General features: G+C 42.9%; 1 protein-coding gene across 4 annotated transcripts; it reads left to right on the forward strand.

Annotated features, from left to right (window-relative positions):
- Positions 1–1,608: 1,608 nt before the first annotated feature.
- LOC115197339 (protein NEDD1) lies at positions 1,609–21,040 on the forward strand. 4 transcript variants are annotated; one of them, XM_029758752.1, is made up of 16 exons: positions 1,609–1,854; positions 2,664–2,807; positions 3,018–3,112; positions 3,243–3,359; positions 5,187–5,327; positions 14,965–15,194; positions 15,465–15,669; positions 16,250–16,418; positions 16,563–16,688; positions 16,811–16,864; positions 17,185–17,292; positions 18,886–19,109; positions 19,399–19,567; positions 19,781–19,928; positions 20,025–20,091; positions 20,232–21,040. In XM_029758752.1, exons 2-16 carry the CDS (start codon positions 2,672–2,674, stop codon positions 20,334–20,336), a joined length of 2,094 nt encoding a protein of 697 aa, XP_029614612.1. In that variant the 5' UTR covers positions 1,609–1,854; positions 2,664–2,671; the 3' UTR covers positions 20,337–21,040. The 4 variants fall into 4 exon arrangements, with proteins under 4 accessions (XP_029614612.1, XP_029614613.1, XP_029614614.1 ...); XM_029758753.1 differs by having other exon boundaries at positions 1,610–1,854; positions 19,784–19,928; XM_029758754.1 differs by having other exon boundaries at positions 1,610–1,854; positions 16,811–16,858.
- Positions 21,041–24,986: the final 3,946 nt, after the last annotated feature.

A 24,986-nucleotide genomic window follows, 5' to 3' on the forward strand; every position in this document is an offset into this window, starting at 1 on the left:
CAAGCTCTGTAAGGTTAGATGTTGCTGCACAACTATTTTCAGGTCTCTCCAAAGATGTTCAATAAGGTTCAAGTCCGGGCTCTGGCTGGGCCATTCAGAGACTTGTCCCGAAGCCTCCTTTGCCCCAGTCCGAGGTCCTGAGCACTCTGGAGCAGGTTTTCATCAAGTATCTCTGTACTTTGCTACGTTCATCTTTCCCTCGATCCTGACTAGTCTCACATTCCCTGCCACTCAAAAACATCCTCCCAGCATAATCCTGCCACCACCATGCTCACCGTAAGGATGATGACAGGTTTCCTCCCGACGTGACACTCAGCATTCAGGCCAAATCGGTCAATCTTGGTTTCAAACTAGAGAATCTTGTTTCTCATGGTCAGAGTCCTTTAGGTACCTTTTGGCAAACGCCAAGCGACCTGTCTTGACTGAGGAGTGGCTTCTGTCTGGCCACTCTACCATAAAGGCCTGATTGGTGAAGGGCTGCAGAGATGTTTGTCCTTCTGGAAGGTTTTCCCATCTTCACAGAGGAACTCTGGAGTCTTGGTGGTTCCAAACTGCTTCCATTTAAGAATGATTGAGGCCACCATGTTCTTGGGGACCTTCAATGCTGCAGACATCGGTACCCTTCCCAAGATCTGTGCCTCAACACAATCCTGTCTTGGCGCTCAACAGACAATTCCTTCAACCTCATGGCTTGGTTTTCGCTCTGAAATGCACTGTCAACTGTGGGCCTTATATAGACATGTGTGGACCTTTCTGAATCATGTCCAATCAATTCAGTTGACCACAGGTGGACTCCAAGTTGTAGAAGCGTCTCAAGGATTATCAATGGAAACAGGATGCACCTGAGCTCAATTTCAAGTCTCATGGAAAAGGGTTTGAATACTTATGTAAATAAGGTATGTGTTATTTTATTTTAATACATTTGCAAAAAATTCTAAAAATCTATTTTTGCTTTGTCATTAAGGGGTATTGTGTGTTGTGTGTAGATTGCTGAGGATTTGTATTTATTTAATCCATTTTAGAATAAGGCTGTAACATAACAAAATGTGGAAAAAGTCAATGGGTCTGAATTCCTAGCCGAATGCGCTATATGCTTCAGTAAGAGTGGCTTCTTGCCGTTCATAGCAATGGTTATCAACTGTATGGCAGAAATGGAACGTAAATCACAGAAAATAAATGTGGTGGCAGCTGCAGAAAAGTATTTGGATATACAAGGTTTTACTTCAGAAGAGTTACAGGGTGTGTTTAGTGGTGGTGTCCTGTCCTCCCAGGTTGTTGGTATGGTGCAGGAGCTGAATGGGGTAGTGGGTTTTTAAGGAGTGTATAAGGTTAGTTGGTAGGGTAATGTAAAAATATATTTTTATTTTTCCTGTTTTGCATTTTCCCATTTTATACCACAAAGTGTAATGGGTTTATACTATAGTTTAGTTGGGGGTGGTAATGCTAAATAAAGGTCAAAAATAAATAAAAATGATACATATTGGATGCCAACCGCTGTTAAACTCCACCGAAGTAGATGATCATGTGGCGCTCCATTGTTCATGGGCTATGGATAAGTGCCTTGCGCACTGGTCTGGATATGTGATTTTGCCTGACCCCCCCCCCCCCATCTGACTTGGCACCTGGACATTTTTTGTTTGTACTAAAATCAACGTATTTTCTGATTGATTTCATACTAATTTACATATTCATGTATTGACAAACAAGTATCATTAGTCCAACGTCAGTTAGCCTACTCATTTACCTATTCCTTTTTGTACCTTATGATATGCCGTAGTTACGGGCGCTCAAACTCTTGTCAAAGTTTTTTTTATTTTTAATTGTAGGACAATTTCACAAGGACATCAGTTACAAGTAAGTAAACATATCATCCTGGCAGGAATGTCATGAATTGGCTAGCTTGCATCAACTAATGACGTTAGCTTGATAGTATAACCAAAGCCTTTACACTGTATTTAGCTAGCTAGCTAATCTAGCTAACGTTACTTGACCAAACTTAGCCGCTAGCTAACGTTAGTTTTGCATGCTACTCTTTCCTCACAAAAGTCGTCTCAACTAGCTAGCTACCTGGTATATAACTAGCTAGCTAACTAGGTATCTAACTAGTTATTTGTAGCAACTTTGTTGCACATTTTGATACTTTTGAATAGTCAACCACCAACTCGCTTGCTAACTCAGGCTAACTAACGTTAGCTTTTTAACGTTACCTTATAGCTTTGTTGGCTATTTAGCTAATATTTTTCTAATGCTCTTTTTGACTAACATAACGTTTAACGTTACATAGTATTGTAACTAGCTGATAAATGCCTAGCTAGCACTTTCTCAGCGTATGTCCATTTGGGCTAGTTTGTTGGTCAATAACCTAAATAGCCAGCCAGCTCCAGTATATTACCTAGCTACTGAAACGTTATTTGAACATTATTTTGTTCACTGCTATAACGTTAGTTAGCAAGGTCGTTATAGTTTTTGGGGGTGAAATGTAGCAGTTTGAAATAATTATCTTGACTTAACATGGGCATTCTCTAGATGGAGGCAGTTCTCTCTCGTTGAGTACACACAGGTTCTTTGTCATATCAGAGAAAAGACACCCACTGCAACCTCGACTTCTTTGGCGTGTGGTATGTGTTGAGTGCCAGCACTGACTGCTGTCCTTGTCTCTGCAGCCGTTACCATGGAGGAGGTGACGCGCCTGGTATCCTCAGGCGACTGTGTGAAGATCTGGGACTCAGCCTCCATGACAGTGTTGGAACAGTTCAACCCACACAGCGCTACACACCCTGTGGCCCAAGTGTGCTGGAGCAGCAACAGTATCCTTCTTACTAACCCTCTGGGCATGTCCCTGTACGTATAATGTCTTACTTTTTATTTTCCTTTTGCTCTCGGTCATATTCTAGTTGAACTGGAGTGGTGAGCAATCCCCCACACCTTCATGTAAACTACTTATTGATTAAATAATTCTGGTTGTTCTGTGCCATAAATTACTAGATGTAGTTGGTTACCTTGACTTGATTCCTCAGATCAGTATCTTGTAAGCGCCAGCAGTATAGGAGACAAGCTGGTGGTATCCAGTCTCAAGTCCTCTCCTATCCCAGTGGTGGAACTTGCAGAGGGGGTCAGTGTACAAGGCCTGACAGCCATTGCCAGTAAAAAAAGACACAATTTCAGTTCCGTTCTAATTCATTACCCTCGCATTACCCATGTTGAGAATGTGTGTCACGTTACTATAATGTTTGTGTCCACAGAAAAAGCAGACCCGCGTGAGTCTGAACTCGACGTCCCAGTACTTAGTGAGCGGGGGGCTTGATAACTCCGTCAACATCTGGGATCTGAAGGCCAAGAGGCTTCATCGCACCCTCAAGGTACCCTCAGTCTTATCAGCACCTGTGACCCTACCCATAATAACTACAGTTGAAGTCAGAAGTTTACATACACTTAGGTTGGAGTCATTAAAACTTGTTATTCTTTCACTCCACAAATTTCTTGTTAACAAACTATAGTTTTGGCAAGTCGGTTAGCACATCTACTTTGTGCATGACACAACTGTTTACAGACAGATCATTTCACTTATAATTCACACTATCGCAATTCCAGTGGGTCAGAAGTTTACATACACTAAGTTGGCTGTGCCTTTAAACAGCTTGGAAAATTCCAGAAAATTATGTCATGGCTTTAGAAGCTTCTGATAGGCCAATTGACATCATTTGAGTCAATACCTGTGGATGTATTTCAAGGCCTACCTTCGAACTCGGTGCCTCTTTGCTTGACATCATGGAAAAATCAAAAGAAATCAGCCAATACTTCAGAAAAAGATTGTAGACCTCCACAAGTCTGGTTCATCCTTGGGAGCAATTTCCAAATGCCTGAAGGTACCACGTATACTATTGTTTGTACAGATGAACAAGTATAAACATTATGGGACCACGCAGCCGTCATACCGCTCAGGAAGGAGACGCGTTCTGTTTCCTAGAGATGAACGTACTTTGGTGCGAAAAGTGCAAATCAATCCCAGAACAACAGCAAAGGATCTTGTGATGATGCTGGAGGAAACGGGTACAAAAGTATCTATATCCACAGTAAAACGAGTCCTATATCGACATAACCTGAAAGGCCGCTCAGCAAGAAAGAAGCCACTGCTCCAAAACCGCCATAAAAAAAGCCAGACTACGGTTTGCAACTGCACATAAGAACAAAGATCATACTTTTTGGAGAAATGTCCTCTGGTCTGATGAAACAAAAATAGAACTGTTTGGCCATAATGAACATCGTTATGTTTGGAGGATAAAGGGGGAAGCTTGCAAGCCGAAGAACACCATCCCAACCGTGAAGCACGGGGGTGGCAGCATCATGTTGTGGGTGTACTTTGTTGCAGGAGGGACTGGTGCACTTCACAAAATAGATGGCATCATGAGGCAGGAAAATTATGTGGATATATTAAAGCAACATCTCAAGACATCAGTCAGCAAGTTAAAGCTTGGTTGCAAATGGGTCTTCCAAATGGACAATGACCCCAAGCATACTTCCAAAGTTGTGACAAAATGGCTTAAGGACAACAAAGTCAAGGTATTGACGTGGCCTTCACAAAGCCCTAACCTCAATCCTATAGAAAATTTGTGGGCAGAACTAAAAAAGCATGTGTGAGCAAGGAGGCCTACAAACCTGTCTCCGTTACACCAGCTCTGTCAGGAGGACTGGGCCAAAATTCACCCAACTTATTGTGGGAAACTTGTGGAAGGCGACCCTAAACGTTTGACCCAAGTTAAACAATTTAAAGGCAATGCTACCAAATACTAATTGAGTGTGTGACCTTCTGACACACTGGGAATGTGATGAAAGAAATAAAAGCTGAAATAAATAATTCTCTACTATTATTCTGACATTTCACATTCTTAAAATAAAGTGGTGATCCTAACTGACCTAAGACAGGGAATTCTTACTAGGACTAAATGTCAGGAATTGTGAAAAACTGAGTTTTTAAATGTATTTGGCTGAAGTGTATGTAAACTTCCGACTTCAACTGTATGTCCTAGCACTTACCTTTTGAACGAATCTCACCTGAAAACCTGGTGCTATGTAACATTGCACTTGATCTTGGGCAAAGCTTTCGGTGTAGATATCGAGACATTTTGGAGTTAACTTTTTTACCAACACAACCTACCTCCTCACTTGTCTCTCCGCTCTCTCACCAGGACCACAATGAAGAGGTGACGTGTGTGTCCTTTAATGGCAGTGACAGCTACATCGCATCGGGCTCCACCAGTGGTGACATCATCCTGCACAGCATCACCACCAACCTGTCTAGTAAGGCCTTTGGACACGGCACCAACCAGGTGGGTGTTCTGTCGGCCCGGACACAGTTAACACTAACCATGGCCCTTTTGCTTATAAGGTAAGTCCATTTGAATTCACTCACTTTTTGACAGCATCCCTTTGGCTCCAGAGTGATGCAGTGGTCTAAGGCTAGAGGCGTCACTACAGACCCTGGTTCGATTCCAGGCTGTATCACAACCGGCTGTGATTGGGAGTCCCATAGGACTCGCACAATTGGCCCTGTGTCGTTAGGGTTTGGCCAGGGTAGGCCGTCATTCTAAATAAGAATTTGTTCCTAAGACTTGCCTAGTTAAATAAATAAAAAAATACCTTTCCATAAATGTTTTGCCCATGGAAAAAATGGTCATTAAGTAACCTTTTGCCTAAACATTCAGGGGATAAACGTGCTCAAAAGTTGACCTATTTTGCATACCATGAGACGTCCATGTCTTCATCAGTGGAGAAGATCAACGGGTAAGTTTTTATATTTTAAAAGCTTAGTGTTGTGAAACTATTTTATTTCTTGAAAAAAAACAAAAAAAAACCATTTTGGAATAAAACATTTTGTTTTTAACGTACATTTTTTTTATTTTCATATGTTGTAGCTTAAACCCTATTACACATCCAAGTTTTTTTTTTTTGTGCCCGCCATTGGTTGAGACGTTCCTGAAGACAGGGTCTCTTGGTATGGTGGGGTATGCAAAATGGGTTAATGTTGAGCACCTCGATCTCTTGAATGTTTTGGCATTCAGGTCCAAAAAGTCACTTTCTGAGCGCTTCTACAAGGGGCAAATATGAATGGAAGGTTTCATAAAATCAGAAGCTGTGTTGTCAAAAAGTGAATGAATTCTAATGGATTTACCCAATACTTATTCAATTCTCACCCAGTCTCTGGGTGGTAGGGACCAGGGTTTGTTACTGGTCATCAAATATGTGGCTGAAGGATTAAAGACAATTAAAAACCATTTTGGTGACAATTAAGATGCATTATAGGCAGGTCTCAAAATGTACACTGAACAAAAATATAAACTTGTGAAGTGTTGGTCCCATGTTTCATGAGCTGAAATTACAGATCCCATAAATTGGCCATACACACAATGCGTTTTCCTCATGTTGTGTAGAAATGTCTTTACATCCCTGTTAGTGAGCATTTCTCCTTTGCCAAGCTAATCCATCTACCTGACGTGTGTGCCATATCAAGAAGCTGATTAAACAGCATGATCATTACACAGGTGTACCTTGTGCTGGGGACAAAAGGCGATTCTAAAATGTACAGTTTTGTCACAACACAATGCTACAGATGTCTCAAGTTTTGAGGGAGCATGCAATTGGTATGCTGACTGCAGGAATGTCCTCCAGAGCTGTTGCCTGAGAATTTAATGTTCATTTCTCTATCATAAGCAGCCTCCAACATTGTTTTAGTGAATTTGGCAAGCGTTCAATTGGCTGTACAACCGCAGACCATGTGCAACCACGCCAGCCCAGGACCTCCACATCCAGCTTCTTTACCTGCAGAATTGTCTGAGAAGCCACCTGGACAGTTGATGAAATTGTGGGTTTTCACAACTGAGGAGTTGCTGCACGAACTGTCTCAGGGAAGCTCATCTGCATGCTTGTCATCGACTTCAGGGGGCAAATGCTTACCTTCAATGGCCACTGGTACACTGGAGAAGTGTGCAGTTCACGGATGAATCCCGGTATCAACTGTACCGCGCAGATGGCAGACAGCATAGCATGTATGGATTTGTGTGGGTGAGCGGTTTGCTGAACAGGGTGCCCCATGGTGGCAGTGGGTTTATGGTATGGGCAGGCATAAGCTATGGACAACTAACACAATTGCATTTTATCGATGACAATTTGAATGAAGAGATTCCGTGAAGAGATCCCGAGGCCACATTTTGCAATATTCTAAGTAGATAGCCCGGCATCACAGGGCTAGCTATTTAGACACCCAGCAAGTTTAGCACTCACCAAAGTCAGATTTACTATTAGAAAAGTTTGATTACCTTTCCTGTTCTTCGTCAGAATGCACTCCCATGACTTCTACTTCAATAACAAATGTAGGTTTGGTCCAAAATAATCCATAGTTATGTTCCAACAGCGACGTTTTGTTCGTGCGTTCAAGACACTATCCCAATGGTAAATAAGGGTCACGCGCACGGCGCATTTCGTGACAAAAGATTTCTAAATATTTCATTACCGTACTTCGAAGCATGTCAACCGCTGTTTAAAATCAATTTTTATGCCATTTTTCTCATAAAAAAGCGATAATATTCCGACCGGGAATCTGCAATTAGGTAAACAGCCGAAAGAAAATACAGCACGGGGTCGAATCGGGCACGCGCCTAATTCCTTTGTCCTCTTATCGGCCACTTGGCAAACGCCCTAATGTGTTTCAGCCTGGGGCTGCCTCGTCATCGTTCAGCTTTTTCCCGGGCTCTGAGAGCCTATGGAAGCCGTAGGAAGTGTCACGTTACAGCTAAGATCCCCACTCTTCAATAAACAGAGACAAGAAGAACGACTCCTTGTCAGACAGGCCACTTCCTGCATGAAACCTTCTCAGGTTTTTGCCTGCCATATGAGTTCTGTTATACTCACAGACACCATTCAAACAGTTTTAGAAACTTTAGGGTGTTTTCTATCCAAAGCCAATAATTATATGCATATTCTAGTTACTGGGCAGGAGTAGTAACCAGATTAAATCGGGTACGTTTTTTTATCCGGCCGTGTAAATACTGCCCCCTACCCCCAACAGGTTAAGACACTAACAGCTTACAGACGGTTGGCAATTAAGGTCACAGTTATGAAAACTTAGGACACTAAAGAGGCCTTTTTACTGACTCTGGAAAAACACAAAGAATGATGCCCAGGGTCCCTGCTCATCTGCGTGAATGTGCCTTAGGCATGCTGCAAGGAGGCATGAGGACTGCAGATGTGGCCAGGTCAATAAATTGCGATGTCCGTACTGTGAGACGCCTAAGACAGCGCTACAGGATGGACAGCTGATCGTCCTCGCAGTGGCAGACCACGTGTAACAACACCTGCACAGGATCGGTACATCCGAATATCACACCTGCGGGACAGGTACAGGATGGCAACAACTGCCCGAGTGACACCAGGAACGCACAATCCCTCCATCAGTGCTCAGACTGTCCTCAATAGGCTGAGAGAGGCTGGACTGAGGGCTTGTAGGCCTGTTGTAAGGCAGGTCCTCACCAGACATCACCAGCAACAACGTTGCCTATGGGCACAAACCCACCGTCGCTAGACCAGACAGGACTGGCAAAAAGTGCTCTTCACTGACGAGTCGCAGTTTTGCCTCACCAGGGGTGATGGTCGGCTTTGCGTTTATCGTTGAAGGAATGAGCGTTACACCGAGGCCTGTACTCTGGAGCGAGATCGATGTGGAGGGTCCGTCATGGTCTGGGGCAGTGTGTCACAGCATCATCGGACTGAGCTTGTTGTCATCGCAGGCAATCTCAACGCTGTGCGTTAGAGACAACATCCCCTTCCCTCATGTGGTACCCTTCCTGCAGGCTCATCCTGACATGACCCTCCAGCATGACAATGACACCAGCCATACTGCTCGTTCTGTGCGTGATTTCCTGCAAGACAGGAATGTCAGTGTTCTGCCATGGCCAGCGAAGAGCCCGGATCTCAATCCCATTGAGCACATCTGGGACCTAATGGATTGGAGGGTGAGGGCAAGGGCCATTCCCCCCAGAAATGTCTGGGAACTTGCAGGTGCCTTGGTGGAAGAGTGGGTTAACATCTCACAGCAAGAATTGGCAAATCTGGTGCAGTCCATGAGGAGGAGATCCACTGCAGTAGAACAGTTAAATGATTATTCAGGGTACAGCTAAGACCACTGTCCACATCGGCAGCAACCCGGCATGTTTTGATCTCCTATAAAAAATAGGATTCCTTTTATAAGCACTCTGGCAAAAGGGGCGTTCCATCCTTTTGGCTTAATGTCTGTGCTCACGTGTGCGTGGTTACTGACTAGGTAAAACTTTACATGAAAGATAATTCTCATGTAGAAGGCTAAAATAACATTTCATAAGTTCCACAACATTTAGATCTAAATCTGATAACTGGGGTGTATACATTTGTAGAGTTATCGTTATTTAGTTATACCGTCCTTAATGATATCACAAAACAACAAATTATTTGACATGATTATTGTTTATTTACGTTAGAAATATTGTTTCAATGTCCAACCTTTTGATGTTACAGTTTTGGCCAAGTGTCTCTCTGTTGTAACACTGAAATTAAATGTTCAATACTGCAGAGCCCAAAGGCAGAGTTTGAAAGGTATTTTACGATCCAGTTGTTAAGTCGTAAAACCGGGCCAACTTCATCCTTCTCCCCCTCTGCGGTAGAGAGAGGGTTCTGTAGAGCTGACCCACTAACCTGATCCTTCGGGTCCTCACAGGAGAGTCATGACAAATGGAACAATCTTCCCATAAATCTTACAGGTAGAATAAACCTCTTCAGAATGGCAGGCTCCCAAAGTTTTTATATATATTCTCGGTAATACCAACTACCCAACCGAAGACAGGCCTTTAACCTCTCTGGGGTATGTGGGACGATTTCGTCCCACCTACGTAACAGCTACTGAAATTCCAGTGGCGCGATTTTTGAATCGTTAGAAATACTATTACTTCAATTTCTCAAACATATGACTATTTTACAGCTATTTAAAGACAAGAATCTCGTTAATCTAACCCCACTGTCCGATTTCAAAAAGGCTTTACAACGAAAGCAAAACATTAGATTATGTCAGCAGAGTGCCCAGCCAGAAAAAATCAGACATCCATTTTTCAAGCTAGCATATCATGTCACATAAACCCAAACCACAGCTAAATGCAGCACTAACCTTTGATGATCTTCATCAGATGACACACCTAGGACATTGTGTTATACAATACATGCATGTCTGTTCAATCAAGTTCATATTTATATCAAAAAACAGCTTTTTGCATTAGCATGTGACGTTCAGAAAAAGCATAACCCCCGCAAACTTCCGGGGAATTTACTAACAGTTTGCTAAATTACTCACGATAAACGTTCACAAAAAGCATAACAATTATTTTAAGAATTATAGATACATTACTCCTCTATGCACTCGATATGTCCGATTTTAAAATAGCTTTTCGGATGAAGCACATTTTGCAATAATCTAAGTACATAGCCCGGCATTACAGGGCTAGCTATTTAGATACCCACCCAGGTCAGCCTCCACCAAAATCACATTTCCTATAAGAAAAATGTTCTTACCTTGCTTGTTCTTCATCAGAATACACTGCCAGGACTTCTACTTCAATAACAAATGTTGGTTTGGTCCCAAATAATCCATCGTTATATCCAAACAGCGACGTTTTGTTCGTGAGTTCTAGACACTATCAGAATGCTTCTTCACGGTCCCGCGCATGGCGCATTGGCGTGTCAAAAATGTCTAAATATTCCATTACCGTACTTCGAAGCATGTCAACCGCTGTTTAAAACCAATTTTTATGCCAGTTATCTCGTAGATAAGTGATAATATTCCGACCGGGAGTATGCATTGAGCCTAAACAGCCGAATAAAATTTCTCCTCAGAAGCGACTCGTGCACGCGCCTCATTCAAAGGTCCTCGGAGCAGCCACTTACAAAAGGTGATAATGTGTTTCAGCCTGAGACTCCCTCGTAAACCTTCAGTTATTTCCCGGGCTCTGAGAGCCTATCGGAGCCCTGGGAATTGTCACGTTACAGCTAAGATCCTTACTTTTCAATAAAAAGATGTAAGACGCACGACTCCTTGTCAGACAGGGTACTTCCTGCTTGAAACCTTGTCAGGTTTTTGCCTGCCATAGGAGTTCTGTTATACTCACAGACACCATTCAAACAGTTTTAGAAAATTCAGAGTGTTTTCTATCCAAACCTGAACAATAATATGCATATTCTAGCTTCTGAGTTGGTGTAGGAGGCAGTTAAAAATGGGAACATATTTTTTCCAAAATTCTCAATACTGCCCCCTAGCCCAGACAGGTTAAAAAGGTATACTTATCCATAAGACTTTATGGGCAAATACAACTCATAGAATGAACAGGGACATCTCAATAAGGGTGGTTTTAACCTTCCAGACTTGAAATTGTATCAAATTGCCACCCAAGGCTTTTACTTGAGACCTACTGTTAAATGCATTAAAGAGGAACAATGGGTACATATTGAAGATATACGTATTAACAATATGGAAGGAATTTAAACCGATTCTACATGAACCAATATCGCGTCCAAAAAACCCTATTGAACAATCCCTGGATACCTTTTTCAGAATGCACCAATACGTTTGCCCCTATGGGAAACTAAAGGCATAGAAACCGTGAATGACTTGGTAATAGGAAATAAATACATTTCCTTGATAGGATTAAAAATCTATTTTGCACTGACCAATGTAGATATTTTCAAATACCTGCAACTTACATGAAAGGTGTAAATATCAAATCTTGGGAGGATCCTATTTGAGTCAGAAAAGGATATTCATGTGATGGGTAAGATATACAAAACCTTGCAGAGAGCCTAACTGACACCCGCTTAGCAAAAAATATCAGCTGTTGGTACCAAGACTTAAAAATAACTGATATTCGATGGAGGGAATGTTGGAACAACAATGTATGCTTAATCCAATATAAACTACTGTATTGAGTTTACTTTTAATCTGTCTGTATATGTCAAGACATGTCATGTGAGATACCCGATGGGGTGTATATACTGGAAATCAACCAATCCTCAATTGTTAAGACAATGGAAAAATCATATGCTTCGTTATCTAAATATTGAAAGAGAGTGGGTGTAGGAGAAGAACAAAATGGTCCAATTTGAGTACGGAGAGTAGTGCAGGCACTGGAGATAAGGGGTGAGAACAAGTGGGTATTGTTTGTACATATTTGTATGTTGTCTTTTGTATGTGTATTTATTTTTTGATAAAGAGAACATTTTAAGAATAAGCCGCCTCTTATTTGCAGACATGGGCGGTATCTCAATAGGAATAATTATGTTAAAGGGAAATGTTTCAACTCTTTTTCATCAGCACCACCCCAACATCAACATATGTGAATATTGCGCATTTCTATGTTTTATAGTAAGAAGAGTTTCCAATGACATCATTGGTGTGCATTGTGATTTTACCTACTAATTGGTTGTCATTGCAAACACTTATCTTCATCTTTTTTACTACAAAACATTAACACGCCATTTTCACATACTTTTGTATTTACAGTATGTGGACACCCCTTCAAATTTGTGGATTCGGCTATTTCAGCCACACCCGTTGCTGACAATTGAACACACAGCCATGCAATCTCCATAGACAAACATTGGCAGTAGAATGGCCTTACTGAAGAGCTCAGTGACTTTCAATGTGATACTGTCATAGGATGCCACCTTTCCAACAAGTCAGTTTGTCAAATCTCTGCCCTGCTAGAGCTGACCCAGTCAACTATAAGTGCTGTTATTGTGAAGTGGAAATGTCTAGGAGCAACAATGGCTCAGCCGTGAAGTGGTAGGCCACACAAGCTCACAGAACGGGACCGCTAAGTGCTGTAGCGTGTAAAAAAATCGTCTCTTCAGTTGCAACACTCACTACTGAGTTCCAAACTGCCTCTGGAAGCAACGTCAGCACAAGAACTGTTCATTGGGAGCGTAATGAAATGGGTTTCCATGGCCGAGCAACCGCATACAAGCCTAAGATCATGCGCAATGCCAAGCTTCGGCTGGAGTGGGGTAAAGCTCGCCACCATTGGTCTCTGGAGCAGTGGAAACACATTTTCTGGAGGGATGAATCATGTTTCACCATCTGGCAGTCCGACGGCAGAATCTGGGTTTGGCAATGCCAGGGAGAAGCTACCTGCCCCAATGCATAGTCCCAAGTGTAAAGTTTGGTGGAGGAGGAATAATGGTCTGGGGCTGTTTTTCATGGTTCGGGCTAGGCCCCTTAGTTCCAGTGGGAAGGCCCTAGGGAAAGGGAAATCCTAACACTACAGCATACAATGACATTCTAGACGGTTCTGTGCTTCCAACTTTGTGGCAACAGTTTGGTGAAGGCCCTTTCCTGTTTCAGCATGACAATACCACTGTGCACAAAGTGAGGTCCATACAGAAATGGTTTGTGGAAGAACTTGACTGACCTGCACAGAGCCCTGACCTCAGCTCCATTTTGAACACAGTTTGGGATGAATTGGAACGCCGAATGCGAGCCAGGCCTAATCGCCCAACATCAGTGGTCGACCGCTCTTGTGGCTGAATGGAAGCAGCAATGTTCCAACGTCTAGTGGAAAGCCTTCCCAGAAGAGTAGAGGCTGTTATAACAGTAAAGGGGACCCATAACTTTGGAATGAGATGTTCCATGAGCAGGTGTCCACATGTAGTGAATGTTGGGGTGCTGCTTTAGATGATGAATATACATTTTGAAAAATTATGAAATGTCCCTTTTTTAAGTTAAGATTTGAATGGAGAAAGCGAATCCCAGAGCAGCACTGCCTTTTTGATCCTATCAGTATTGGCACTATCCTCTTTTAGAATCTGAAATACTTACACTCATCTCTAACATGTAGGCTCCCGAACAGTCCCATTTAAGTCAGAATGTTGAACCAACTTAATTTCTACTTACATTTGTCTGATGATTTTGGCCCGATGTCAGAGGTAATCTTAGACAAAATATCCACAGGGAAGTGTTATCAACCCGACCTTCAGTACGCTGGTCTGTATATCGGTTTGGTTTTGTATGTTCAATAATGATGCAACTCGCACGTGATAAACACTTACACAATATGGCCAAGCATGACCGAACCACAGACCGAACGTCGTCCCACAAAATCAGCTGGCAAATTTCATAAACACTTCCAGCTGATTGCAGGAAATGTGCTTCGGTCAACTACGTTCGGTTATATTTGGCTATTGTGCATCACATGCAATGCGTCAGGAGATTGAACACACAAGCGATAGAACCTACCTGCACCGCAAAAAGTTGGGTAAACAATACTTTCCTGTGGATACCCCATCTCCACCACCTACTGTCAAAAGGACCAACAGCACGGACAACGGTAAGTGTAAATGTCATTTTATTCAACATTCTGGTTTGTAGAGACCCATACAATTTTAAAAAAATATATATTTATTTTTTTCTCAGACTGAATATCCATGGTGTAACCATGGTAAGTCTGATGTTTGAAACATGTTACATCTTTGGCCGTTGTAGGAAAGATGTATTGTTAAAACACTTGCAAGCCTAAGTTCTATTGGTAAATCGGGCCCAAGTTGTTAGCTAGCTAATGAGGTTAGATGACTGAATAAGGTGTAAACGAATGCCCACGAGTGGTTTTGGGAAAGCCTGCGAAATGGTTAATGAATGTAGAGCCAATTCACGATAGAAAAAATACATTGTGCCAGTAATGTGGGTCATATATTTTATCTCTAGGGAACATAAAGTGCTAAAGCGAAGCCTAATCATTACAACAATTATCTGTGTGATGATTTTTTTTTTAAATAGTCTCACGGTGCTCCCAAAGTAAAATGTCAGGTCACACAGCAAAATATTTAAGAGCATATATGACTGAAATGGTCACACTTTAGAGCCCTACTCATAGGTCTAAAATAACACTGTTCCTCCCACCTCAGCCCATCCACGACCTGAAGTACTCTGTGGTGAAGCGCTCCCTGCTGGGCAGTGTGTCAGATAGTGGCTCTGTGGTCCTGTGGGACGCCAACACTCAGAAAGAGCTGCACGTATTTGATGGAGCCCACAAGGCCCCCGCCTCGGGCCTGGCCTTCTCCCCAGCCAACGACCTGCTCTTTGTCACCGTGGGCCTGGACAAGAAGATCATCTGCTACGACACCTCCAGCAAGATGTAAGAAAATGGGATTTAGTATTGACCTCACAAGTATAGAGACATACTGTATGACTGAGAGAGAGCCTGTTACCTTGGTCTTTTTGTGCAAGCTGCTTTTGTTGCAATTTTTTGGGGGTCAAACACGTTCACATTTGAAATGTCCTTGTATTTTTTTCAATGATGCGGTCCTTTACTATTAATTAGTTCTTCAACAGCGCAAAGGGACATCAGAGCTGGCTCTTTTGCTTTAATGTAGTCTTGACATTTTGTGTTTTTGCTCTCTCGCAGTGTTCTCCGCAGCATGCGTGTGGAGTCCCCATTGACCGCCATTGACTTCACTCCAGACGGGGCAGGCCTGGTGGTGGGCTCCACCCAGGGCAGACTGTACCTGTACGACCTGCGCAACCTCAGCGCTCCCACCAAGACTGCCACCGCACACAAGACCTCCATCACCAGCCTGCGCTTCCAGAGCTCCCAGAGCAGACACCTCAAGGTAGGCTACACACCACAGCGCCTTTTCAATTCAATCCAGTCAGGGAATTAAAAGTCCTATTCAAGATTAGAACATTTTTAAATGTTACTTTTCAATCCCGCAAATGGACTTTTCTTGAGCTGAGTTCAGAGGAAATTTTAGTTCGGGACCACTGGTGTACTGTGACAGAGACGATGATTTTGGAATGCCATTTGTCTGCACAAGGAGGTGCCCCAAGACCATGTGTCTGTTGTGCATATTGTACGGAATCAACTATTTTTCCTTAATTCATGTAAATGAGTTGACAGTGTTCTACTTCACTTGATAGGATATGTTGTCACCTTTCGTCATTACAGTAATAATTTTCCCAGAGTGATGCGCTTTGCTAGTTCAGTGTGTATATCTTGACAGCATGTGCTGTAAGCTCTGTATTGTGTGGCTATGGGCTGGGCTCCTGACTAATGAAGATGCATCTAAAACCTTAAATCATGTGCTCAATAGGGACTGTATTGAAGCTCGTAGGTATTTAACTGGAATGTGTAACCTGAGATCAATTAAACCTAGCCTTTTCAAGCTAACCATGTCCCTTTTTTCCCATTAGTCCAGTAAAATGGCATCCAGCAAGTCTTCCAGCGCTCACACAAGCAAGAGGATCTCAGCCAGGCTGGGTAATACCTACTTACCAGCAGCCACCCACAGCTCCACCTCTACACCCCCCTCTAGCCTGCTTGCACCCCACACGGTAGATGGAGGGGATGCACAGGGCACAGGTCAGACTTGCTCTACTACCTCAAATATACTCCTGGCCAACATCTTGACCTGAAACATCACCCCATTTCCAATTCATGGTCTAGACCAGGGGTACCCTGAGCCTGGAGGTCGAGAGCTGGTTGTCATTGTGTGTGTGTGCGTAGGCTCCAGTGTGGAAGTGGTCTCCAGAGAGGCGGAGGGCCAGCCGGGTTCTGACCGCCTGCCCAGTCTGGACAAGTTCAGTAGCGTGGGTAGAAACAGCCTGGACATCTTCTCCCCCGTAAGAGACGGTGAGCTCCCCACTCGTCTTTGACTTAGTTTCAACTCACTGGTATTAAGTTTGGATTTGGTCATCACTCTCTCTCATCTGTATTCTTTTTAAACTGACAGCTTGTTGTTTTTTTGTCTTTAGATTACAAAGCCCATGGGATGGGTGGTGATGCTCCTGGTGGAATCAAAGGTAATGGTATGTGGAAAATGCCATGCATGTCCTCTTTTACAGTTCAAGTTCTCATTGAAAGTTCATGAGGACCCTGCACAGCTAACCATGAGTAAAAGATGTGCGTATTTTTTAATTAACCCTCTGTTATACACCTGATGCAACTAATCAAGGGCTTGGTGAGTAGTTAAAGATGGTGTGTTAGTGCTGGGATAGAACAAAAATGTACACCACTGGTTCACCCAGGAATGGATTGAGAAACACTGCTGAAAACATTCAATAAAGTTCACTGTCCCCTGTACATCATCTATACATGATTGAGACCACATTTGTGGCATGTACCATAGGGACCAGTTTGGATATGTTCTCCAGAGAAGGAGAAGGGCAAAACAGCACGGAGAAGTTCTGCAAAGTGGGACGCAACAGTCTGGACATTTTCTCTCCAGTCAGAGAGGGTGAGATTCCATTTGTCCTTTGACATTCAAAGTTCATATTGGTCTGCACAGCTTCACAAACCTGCAAACTTTTCCAAACTCATTAAACCTGTTGAGGATCTTATCCCGATCTTATCCCGGTATTGGGATTCATTGTCATGTGACCATGGCGGGGAATTCAAAACTGCAAGAGTAATCATTTCAAAAAATCAAATAATCAACTATTTTCCTCCATTTGAAAGATATATCTCCTAAATCTAACCACGCTGTCCGATTTTCAGAGGCATTACGGAGAATGCATAAAGTTAGGTTATGTGAGGAGAGTACATTGACAATAGCTGCGTGTAATGTTTAGCCAATTCAAAGAAGGGCATCAACAGACAGAAAACTAGCTAGAATTATGCACTTACCTTTGACAATCTGCATCAGATGACACTCATAGGACATTATGTTATACAATACATGCATTTTTAGTTCCATCAAGTTCATATTTATATCCAAAAACAGCATTTACAGTCGCGGTGAAATTCAGAATTTTTTTCGGCTCGAATGCACCCAGTGAATCCAGCATTACAAATCACGGAATTACTATTCGAAAACATTGGTAAATTATAATATTGTCATTCAAAGAATAATATATTATCATCTCGTAATTGCTACCGAAGGGCCAGATCTCAAAATAACTTTACTGGGAAATCACATTTTGTATAAACTGGGTACTATGCTAACAACAATAAGCTATATGCTAAGCTAAGCTAAGCTATACCGTTAGCATTAGCATCATCTAATATCGATAATAACATTCTAAATATCCCCTTACCTTTGATTATCTCCATCAGAAGGCGCTGCCAGAGATCCCAGGTCCAGAACAAATGTGGTTTCTTTTGACAAAGTTCATAATTTATGTCCAAATAGTTAGCGTTCAGTAGGCTCCCACAAAATGAGGTGGGCAGTGTAAAGTCACGTCGAAAAACTAAAGAAAACCTAGTAAATAATCTATTTACGTTTGTTTAAACATGTCAAACGTTGTTTAGCACTAATCTTTTGTTCCATTTTTAACGTGAAACATCAGTAAACATCAGTAATATTTTCACACAACCTATCAAGTGTCTAGAATAAACGATAATGACAAAGGCACTCTTCTCAGATTCATGCGCAGGCGCAAAAAATGAAGTGATGACGTGTCAACTTGTAAGCTTTCTAATTCGGTGTGTATTTATCACAGATGCTTCAAACAACTTTCTAAAGATCGTTGACATCTAGTGGAAGCAGTAGGAGTTGCGAACTGAATCCTTTCTCACTGTGGTATCTTTAAAACAATGACACTAAATAGTACAGCCACAAAATTCTCATTTTTTTTTATCTATTTTTCTCAGGTTTCTGCCTGCAATATGAGTTTTGTTATACTTACAGACACCATTCAAACTGTTTTAGAAAATTCAGAGTGTTTTCTATCCGAATGTGTTAATAATATGCATATCCTAGCTTCTGAGTTGGTGTAGGAGGCAGTTAAAAATGGGCACATATTTTTTTCAAAATTCTCAATACTGCCCCCGTGGCCCGTAGAGGTTAACTGTAATGTACAAGCTGACATGATTCACTCATTCTTTCCAGATTACAAATCCCATGGAATGACCGCAGATGTAACAAGTGGGAAGAAAGGAAACAATCTGGACTTCCTCCCTTCCAACTCTGGTGGACCCCCACACCGCAAGACTCCCCTGGGCACACCTGGAGGCGGGCGCTGTTACAGCCCCCTGTCTGTCTTCCAGACCCCTCAACCAATCAAAGAGGAGGCCGAGCCTCCAGCGCAGACAGACACACGGGATTTGAAAAGGGTCAGTTTACCTTATTCAATCAGCTGTTGTACAATTTGGAATGCTGACAGACCATTTTAACCATGAGTATTCCATTCTGGTCCTGGGGTCTTCCCAGACCTAAACAATCAGACCTGATAAAAAATATTCAAGGACTTTCATTACTTGAATCAAGTGTGATAATGTTGGGCTGGATCAAAGTTGGGCAGGGAGGCCCCAGAACCTGAAATTAGACCCCTTATTTAGTCGGTCTGTTTTTCCTGTCTAAATGTTCAAACTGCTTTTCACCTGTTGTCTATTCGATTGACAGTATGAGAAGGGTGGTGGTTCCAGTCTGGAGGGTGAAGGCCCCACCCCACACAGCCAACCAGCACAGCTGTTCTTCACCCCTGAACCCAGCCTGAGGAGGGCCAATGACATGCAGGCCCAACTGCGCTACAACACACCCATCAATGGTGGTCCTCCCACTACTGCACCAGGTGAGTTTGTGGTTGTTTTTTGTGTGTGGGTAACAGCTGCAGATAAACAATATTAATTGATATGACATTTATGTATAACAGCATGACTGTTTAAATTGTGTATGGCTACTGTGTATTTGTATGCTAGAGCATATGAGAGATTATCTAAGCACAATAGTACATTAAGTGTGTGGTAGTACATTGATTTCATCAATGAAAAACACCCTGTGTCAGCAGGCCCTGCAGTTTCTTCAGTGGTAGCATCCTCTGTATCAGAGAGAATAGTGGATGCTGTTGGCGCAGAGGGTGGAGGCGCTCCCCTCACATCCCTGCAGATCCAGTTCATCCGCAACATGATCCACGAGACCCTGGAAGACTTCAGGTGGTTGCACTTTCTCACAGCAGATCACTCTGTTGCTGAACCGTCTTGCGCGTCAATAGTTCTGTAAATTTTTGGCTAACTCCATTTCCTCAACAGGGACGCCTGCCACCGAGACATAGTGAACCTCCAGGTGGAGATGGTCAAACAGTTCTACATTCAGCTGGTAAGTGACATGTCCCTCTGGTTCTACTCCACTGACACACCACACACTATTTAGAGTCCCTTGACAAAGCACTAGCTAAACCAGTCTGCATTGTGGTTCCATTTCCCTAACCTACCTCTTGGTTCATTGCTGCGTTTCAGAACGAGATCCATGGTCTGATCGAGAAGTACTCAGTCAACGACACGCTGGTGGAGGAGATCGAGAAGCTGAGGGAGGAGAACAAACGACTCCGAGCCAATTACTGAGAGGTTGACTTGATGGACTTACCACCTCATCACCCCTAGAAACAGTTGTCCCCTCAACTCAGACAGAATGTATTCCACAAAGCATTAGGTCTCTGTGGGACACTGCCTTTTTTTGTGTCCTTGTTTAACCCCCTTCCATCTTGGAATGAATTTACTCTTCAGTGCCTTACTGGTAGTTAAAGGGTTGACCAGTATGTTCTATGCAAAGTGTGCTATCAGTCACATAAATCATCTGTGACCGTGGTTGTGCTGCCCAATTCCAAACTGTTCTCTCCCCTCGCATAAAGAGAGGTCAACAAGGACCCAGGGGCAGAAAGATGCATTGCTTAAATACAGAGTATACCAAACATTAGGAACAGCTTCCTAATATTGAGTTGCAATATTTAACAAGTCACATCAATAAGGACTCATAGCTTTCACTTGGTCAGTCTGTCATGGAAAGAGGTGGTCTTAATGTTTTGTGTACATCTCTTCAGCATAGTATGGTTGAAGTTGACAGTATCTTTGGCTTTTACTGGCACACTGAAACAGAATGAGGGCATGTCTTTCACCAATCATGATACTGTCTTTGGACTAGGCAAGAAAATGCCATATTGGTCATCAATTTCTAATAGTAAGCAGTGGTGCCAAGTTTGCCCATCAGTTATTTGTTTATTTTGTTATTGATGTTTTGTGAAGAGGAATATAAATACTAGATGTGTACAATTTTGTTAATGTTTTTTTAATTTAACCAGGTAGGCAAGTTGAGAACAAGTTCATTTACAATTGCGACCTGGCCAAGATAAAGCAAAGCAGTTCGACAACATACAAAAACACAGTTACACATGGAGTAAAACAACATACAATCAGTGATACAGTAGGAAAAAAATAAGACTATATACACAATGTGAGCAAATGATGGGAGGTAAAGGCAAAAAAGGCCATGGTGGCAAAGTAAAACACTGGAATGGTAGATTTGTAATTTGAAGAAAGTTCAAATATAAATAATATGGTGCAAAATAATAAATACAGTAGGGGAAGAGGTAGTAGTTTGGGCTAAATTATAGATGGGCTATGTACAGGTGCAGTGATCTGGGAGCTGCTCTGATAGCTGGTGCTTAAAGCTAGTGAGGGAGATAAGTGTTTCCAGTTTCAGAGATTTTTGTAATGTAATTCATTCTGGTTTCAAGGTGACTGTTTAAAGTTTTCACCATGAATGGTTCTATAGAGACAGCATGTTAAATTAAATACAGCTGCAACACTGGAATTAAGAGACAAAGTACTTTGATGCATTTTCTCAATGTAAACATGTCTCCCATATACTATTGATAAAAACTGACATCTGATGCTTGGCAAACACTTCATGGTCACATCAAAATAGAGAAATGCAATAGGATGACCACTGACTGACCTAGCGCATGTGTTAGGACTCCCAAGTTTCTCTTCTCCACATAAGTCCAATTTAGGGATAGTGGATAGGGACCCTGCCAGAAGTTGTGCTCGGACCTGGACCTCAGGCCTTTATTTCAGGTGTAGCCGGGTAGGAGACATCAGTTGTCTGAGATTAGCTCCTCTGTGAACCGACTAAGTATTTTTTTACTTAGTCTAAATGCTAGCTACTTCATATTTCTGGAATGATATCCAATTGAAATGGACCACAGGGTCAGATTGTCTGGCAGCACGCATTTCTTAACGTCTGTGGCAGACAGCCATGGGTGTGTTCCATCCTCTGATCCGCTGGCATAGAGCTCCCCGTCTGGACTAAAGCGAACACAATGGACCGGCCCAAAGTGTCCCTTGTATGACTCTACACAAAGGAGAGAGATGGAAGATTCTATTGAAGTTTTTCCCAAGGTGAGATGCTTGACTTCAAAGACAGATTCATATGGACATAAACTCAGCAAAAAAAGAAATATCCGTTCAGCACCCTGTCTTTCAAAGATAATTCGTAAAAATCCAAATAACTTCACTGTAAAGGGTTTAAACACTGTTTCCCATGCTTGTTCAATGAACCAAACAATTAATGAACATGCACCTGTGGAACGGTCGTTAAGACACTAACAGCTTACAGACGGTAGGCATTTAAGGTCACAGGTATGAAAACTTAGGACACTAAAAGTGGCCTTTCTACTGACTGGAAAAACACCAAAAGAAAGATGCCCACGGTCCCTGCGTGAATGTGCCTTAGGCATGCTGCAAGGAGGCATGAGAACTGCAGATGTGGCCAGGGCAATAAATTGCAATGTCCGTACTGTGAGACGCAAAAGACAGCGCTACAGGGAGACAGGATGGACAGCTGATTGTCCTCGCAATGGCAGACCACGTGTAACAACATCTGCACAGGATCGGTACATCCGAACATCACACCTGCGGGACAAGTACAGGATGGCAACAACAACTGCCCGAGTTACACCAGGAACGCACAATCCCTCCATCAGTGCTCAGACTGTCCGCAATAGGCTGAGAGAGGCTGAACTGAGGGCTTGTAGGCCTGTTGTAAAGCAGGTCCTCACCGGCAACAACATTGCCTATGGTCACAAACCCACCGTCGCTGGACCAGACAAGACTGGCAAAAAGTGCTCTTCACTGACGAGTCGCAGTTTTGTCTCACCAAGGGTGATGGTCGGATTTGCGTGTATTGTCGAAGGAATGAGCGTTTCACCGAGGACTGTACTCTGGAGCGGGATCGATTTGGAGGGTCTGTCATGGTGTCACAGCATCATTGGACTGAGCTTCTTATTGCAGGCAATCTCAACGCTATGCCTAACAGGGAAGATATCCTCCCCCCTCATGTGGTACCCTTCCTGCAGGCTCATCCTGACATGACCCTCCAGCATCACAATGCCACCAGCCATACTGCTCATTCTGTGTGTGATTTCCTGCAAGACTGGAATGTCAGTGTTCTGCCATGGCCAGCGAAGAGCCTGAATCTCAATCCCTTTGAGCATGCCTGGGACCTGTTGGATCGGAGGATGAGGGCTAGGGCCATTCCCCCCAGAAATGTCTGGGAACTTGCAGGTGCCTTGGTGGAAAAGTGGGGTAACAGCTCACAACAAGAACTGGCAAATCTGGTGCAGTCCATGAGGAGAAGATGCACTGCAGTACTTAATGCAGCTGGTGGCCACACCAGATACTGACTGTTACTTTTGATTTTGACCCCCCCTTTGTTCAGGGACACATTATTCCATTTCTGTGGTACTTGATCAGTTTGTCTGTTGAATCTTGCTGTGTTCATACAAATATTTACATGTTAAGTTTGCTGAAAATAAATATAGTTGACAGTGAGAGGATGTTTCTTTTTTTGCTGAGTTTACATACACACACACACTGAACAAAAATATAAATAACAATTTCAAAGATTTTACTGGAGTTAGTTCATATAAGGAAATGAAAAAAATTCATTAGACCCTCATCTGGATTTCACATGACTGGGAATACAGATATGCATCTGTTTGTCACAGATACCTTAAAACAGTAAGGAGGAGGGTTGATGAGAAAACCAGCCAGTATCTGGTGAGGAAACCAGCCAGTATCTGGTGTGACCACCATGCCTCATGCAGCGCAATACATCTCCTTCGCATAGTTGATCAGGGTGTTGATTGTGGCTTGTGGAATGTTGTCTCACTCTTCAATGGCTGTGCGAAGTTGCTGAATATTGAGCATGCCTGGGACCTGTTGGATCGGAGGATGAGGGCTAGGGCCATTCCCCCCAGAAATGTCTGGGAACTTGCAGGTGCCTTGGTGGAAAAGTGGGGTAACAGCTCACAACAAGAACTGGCAAATCTGGTGCAGTCCCAGTTGCTGAATACGAACTGGGACATTCAGCTTCCAGGAATAGTGTACAGATCCTTGTGAAATGGGGCCATGCATTACCATGCTGAAACATAAGGTGATGGTGGCGGACGAATGTCATGCCAATGGGCCTCAGGATCTCGTCACAGTATCTCTGCATTGAAATTGCCATCGATTAAAAATGCAAATGTTCATTGTCTGTAGTTTGCCTGCCCATACCACAACCCCGCCATGGGGCACTCTGTTCACATCAGCAAACCGCTCACCCACATGCTATCTGACCAGTACAGTTAACCAGGATTAATTCGTGAAGCGCACACTTCTCCAGTGGCCATGGAAGCTGAACATTTTCCCACTAAAGTTGCTTATACCAGTCAAGTTTGGACACCTACTCATTCAAGCGTTTTTCTTTATTTGTACTATTTTCTACGTTGTAAAATAATAGTTTAGACAAACTATGGAATCCAGTAGTAACCAAGGCGTTAAACAAATCAAAATATTTTATATTTGAGATTCTTCAAAGTGCGACAACTGGTCTAGTGTGTCCAGAGCAAGTGTCTGGACGGTCTGTCTCATTGCCATGGCTGAGAAAGAAATGGGCGACGTGGAGTAAATGGCTCAAAGGGGTTGATGGCAATGATCTTCAATCTGAAACAAAACAAGAACCGTTTCGACATTATGCTAGCTAGCTACTAGTCGTAACTAGTTAGTTAGCTAGCTAGCTACAGCTGGTTTAGCTAGAATGCTAGCTACCGGTTAGACCTTTCAAAGCTAACGGTACATGCCATGGACCCACGCCTCCGCATCATTCAGAGGTGAAAGACAAGGACTGGCGGTATGCAACTCACCACTTTCTCCAATGAAAACATGAGAGCGAGC

The sequence above is a fragment of the Salmo trutta genome, chromosome 7 (genome assembly GCF_901001165.1).
Source record: "Salmo trutta chromosome 7, fSalTru1.1, whole genome shotgun sequence".
Lineage (NCBI taxonomy): Eukaryota > Metazoa > Chordata > Actinopteri > Salmoniformes > Salmonidae > Salmo > Salmo trutta.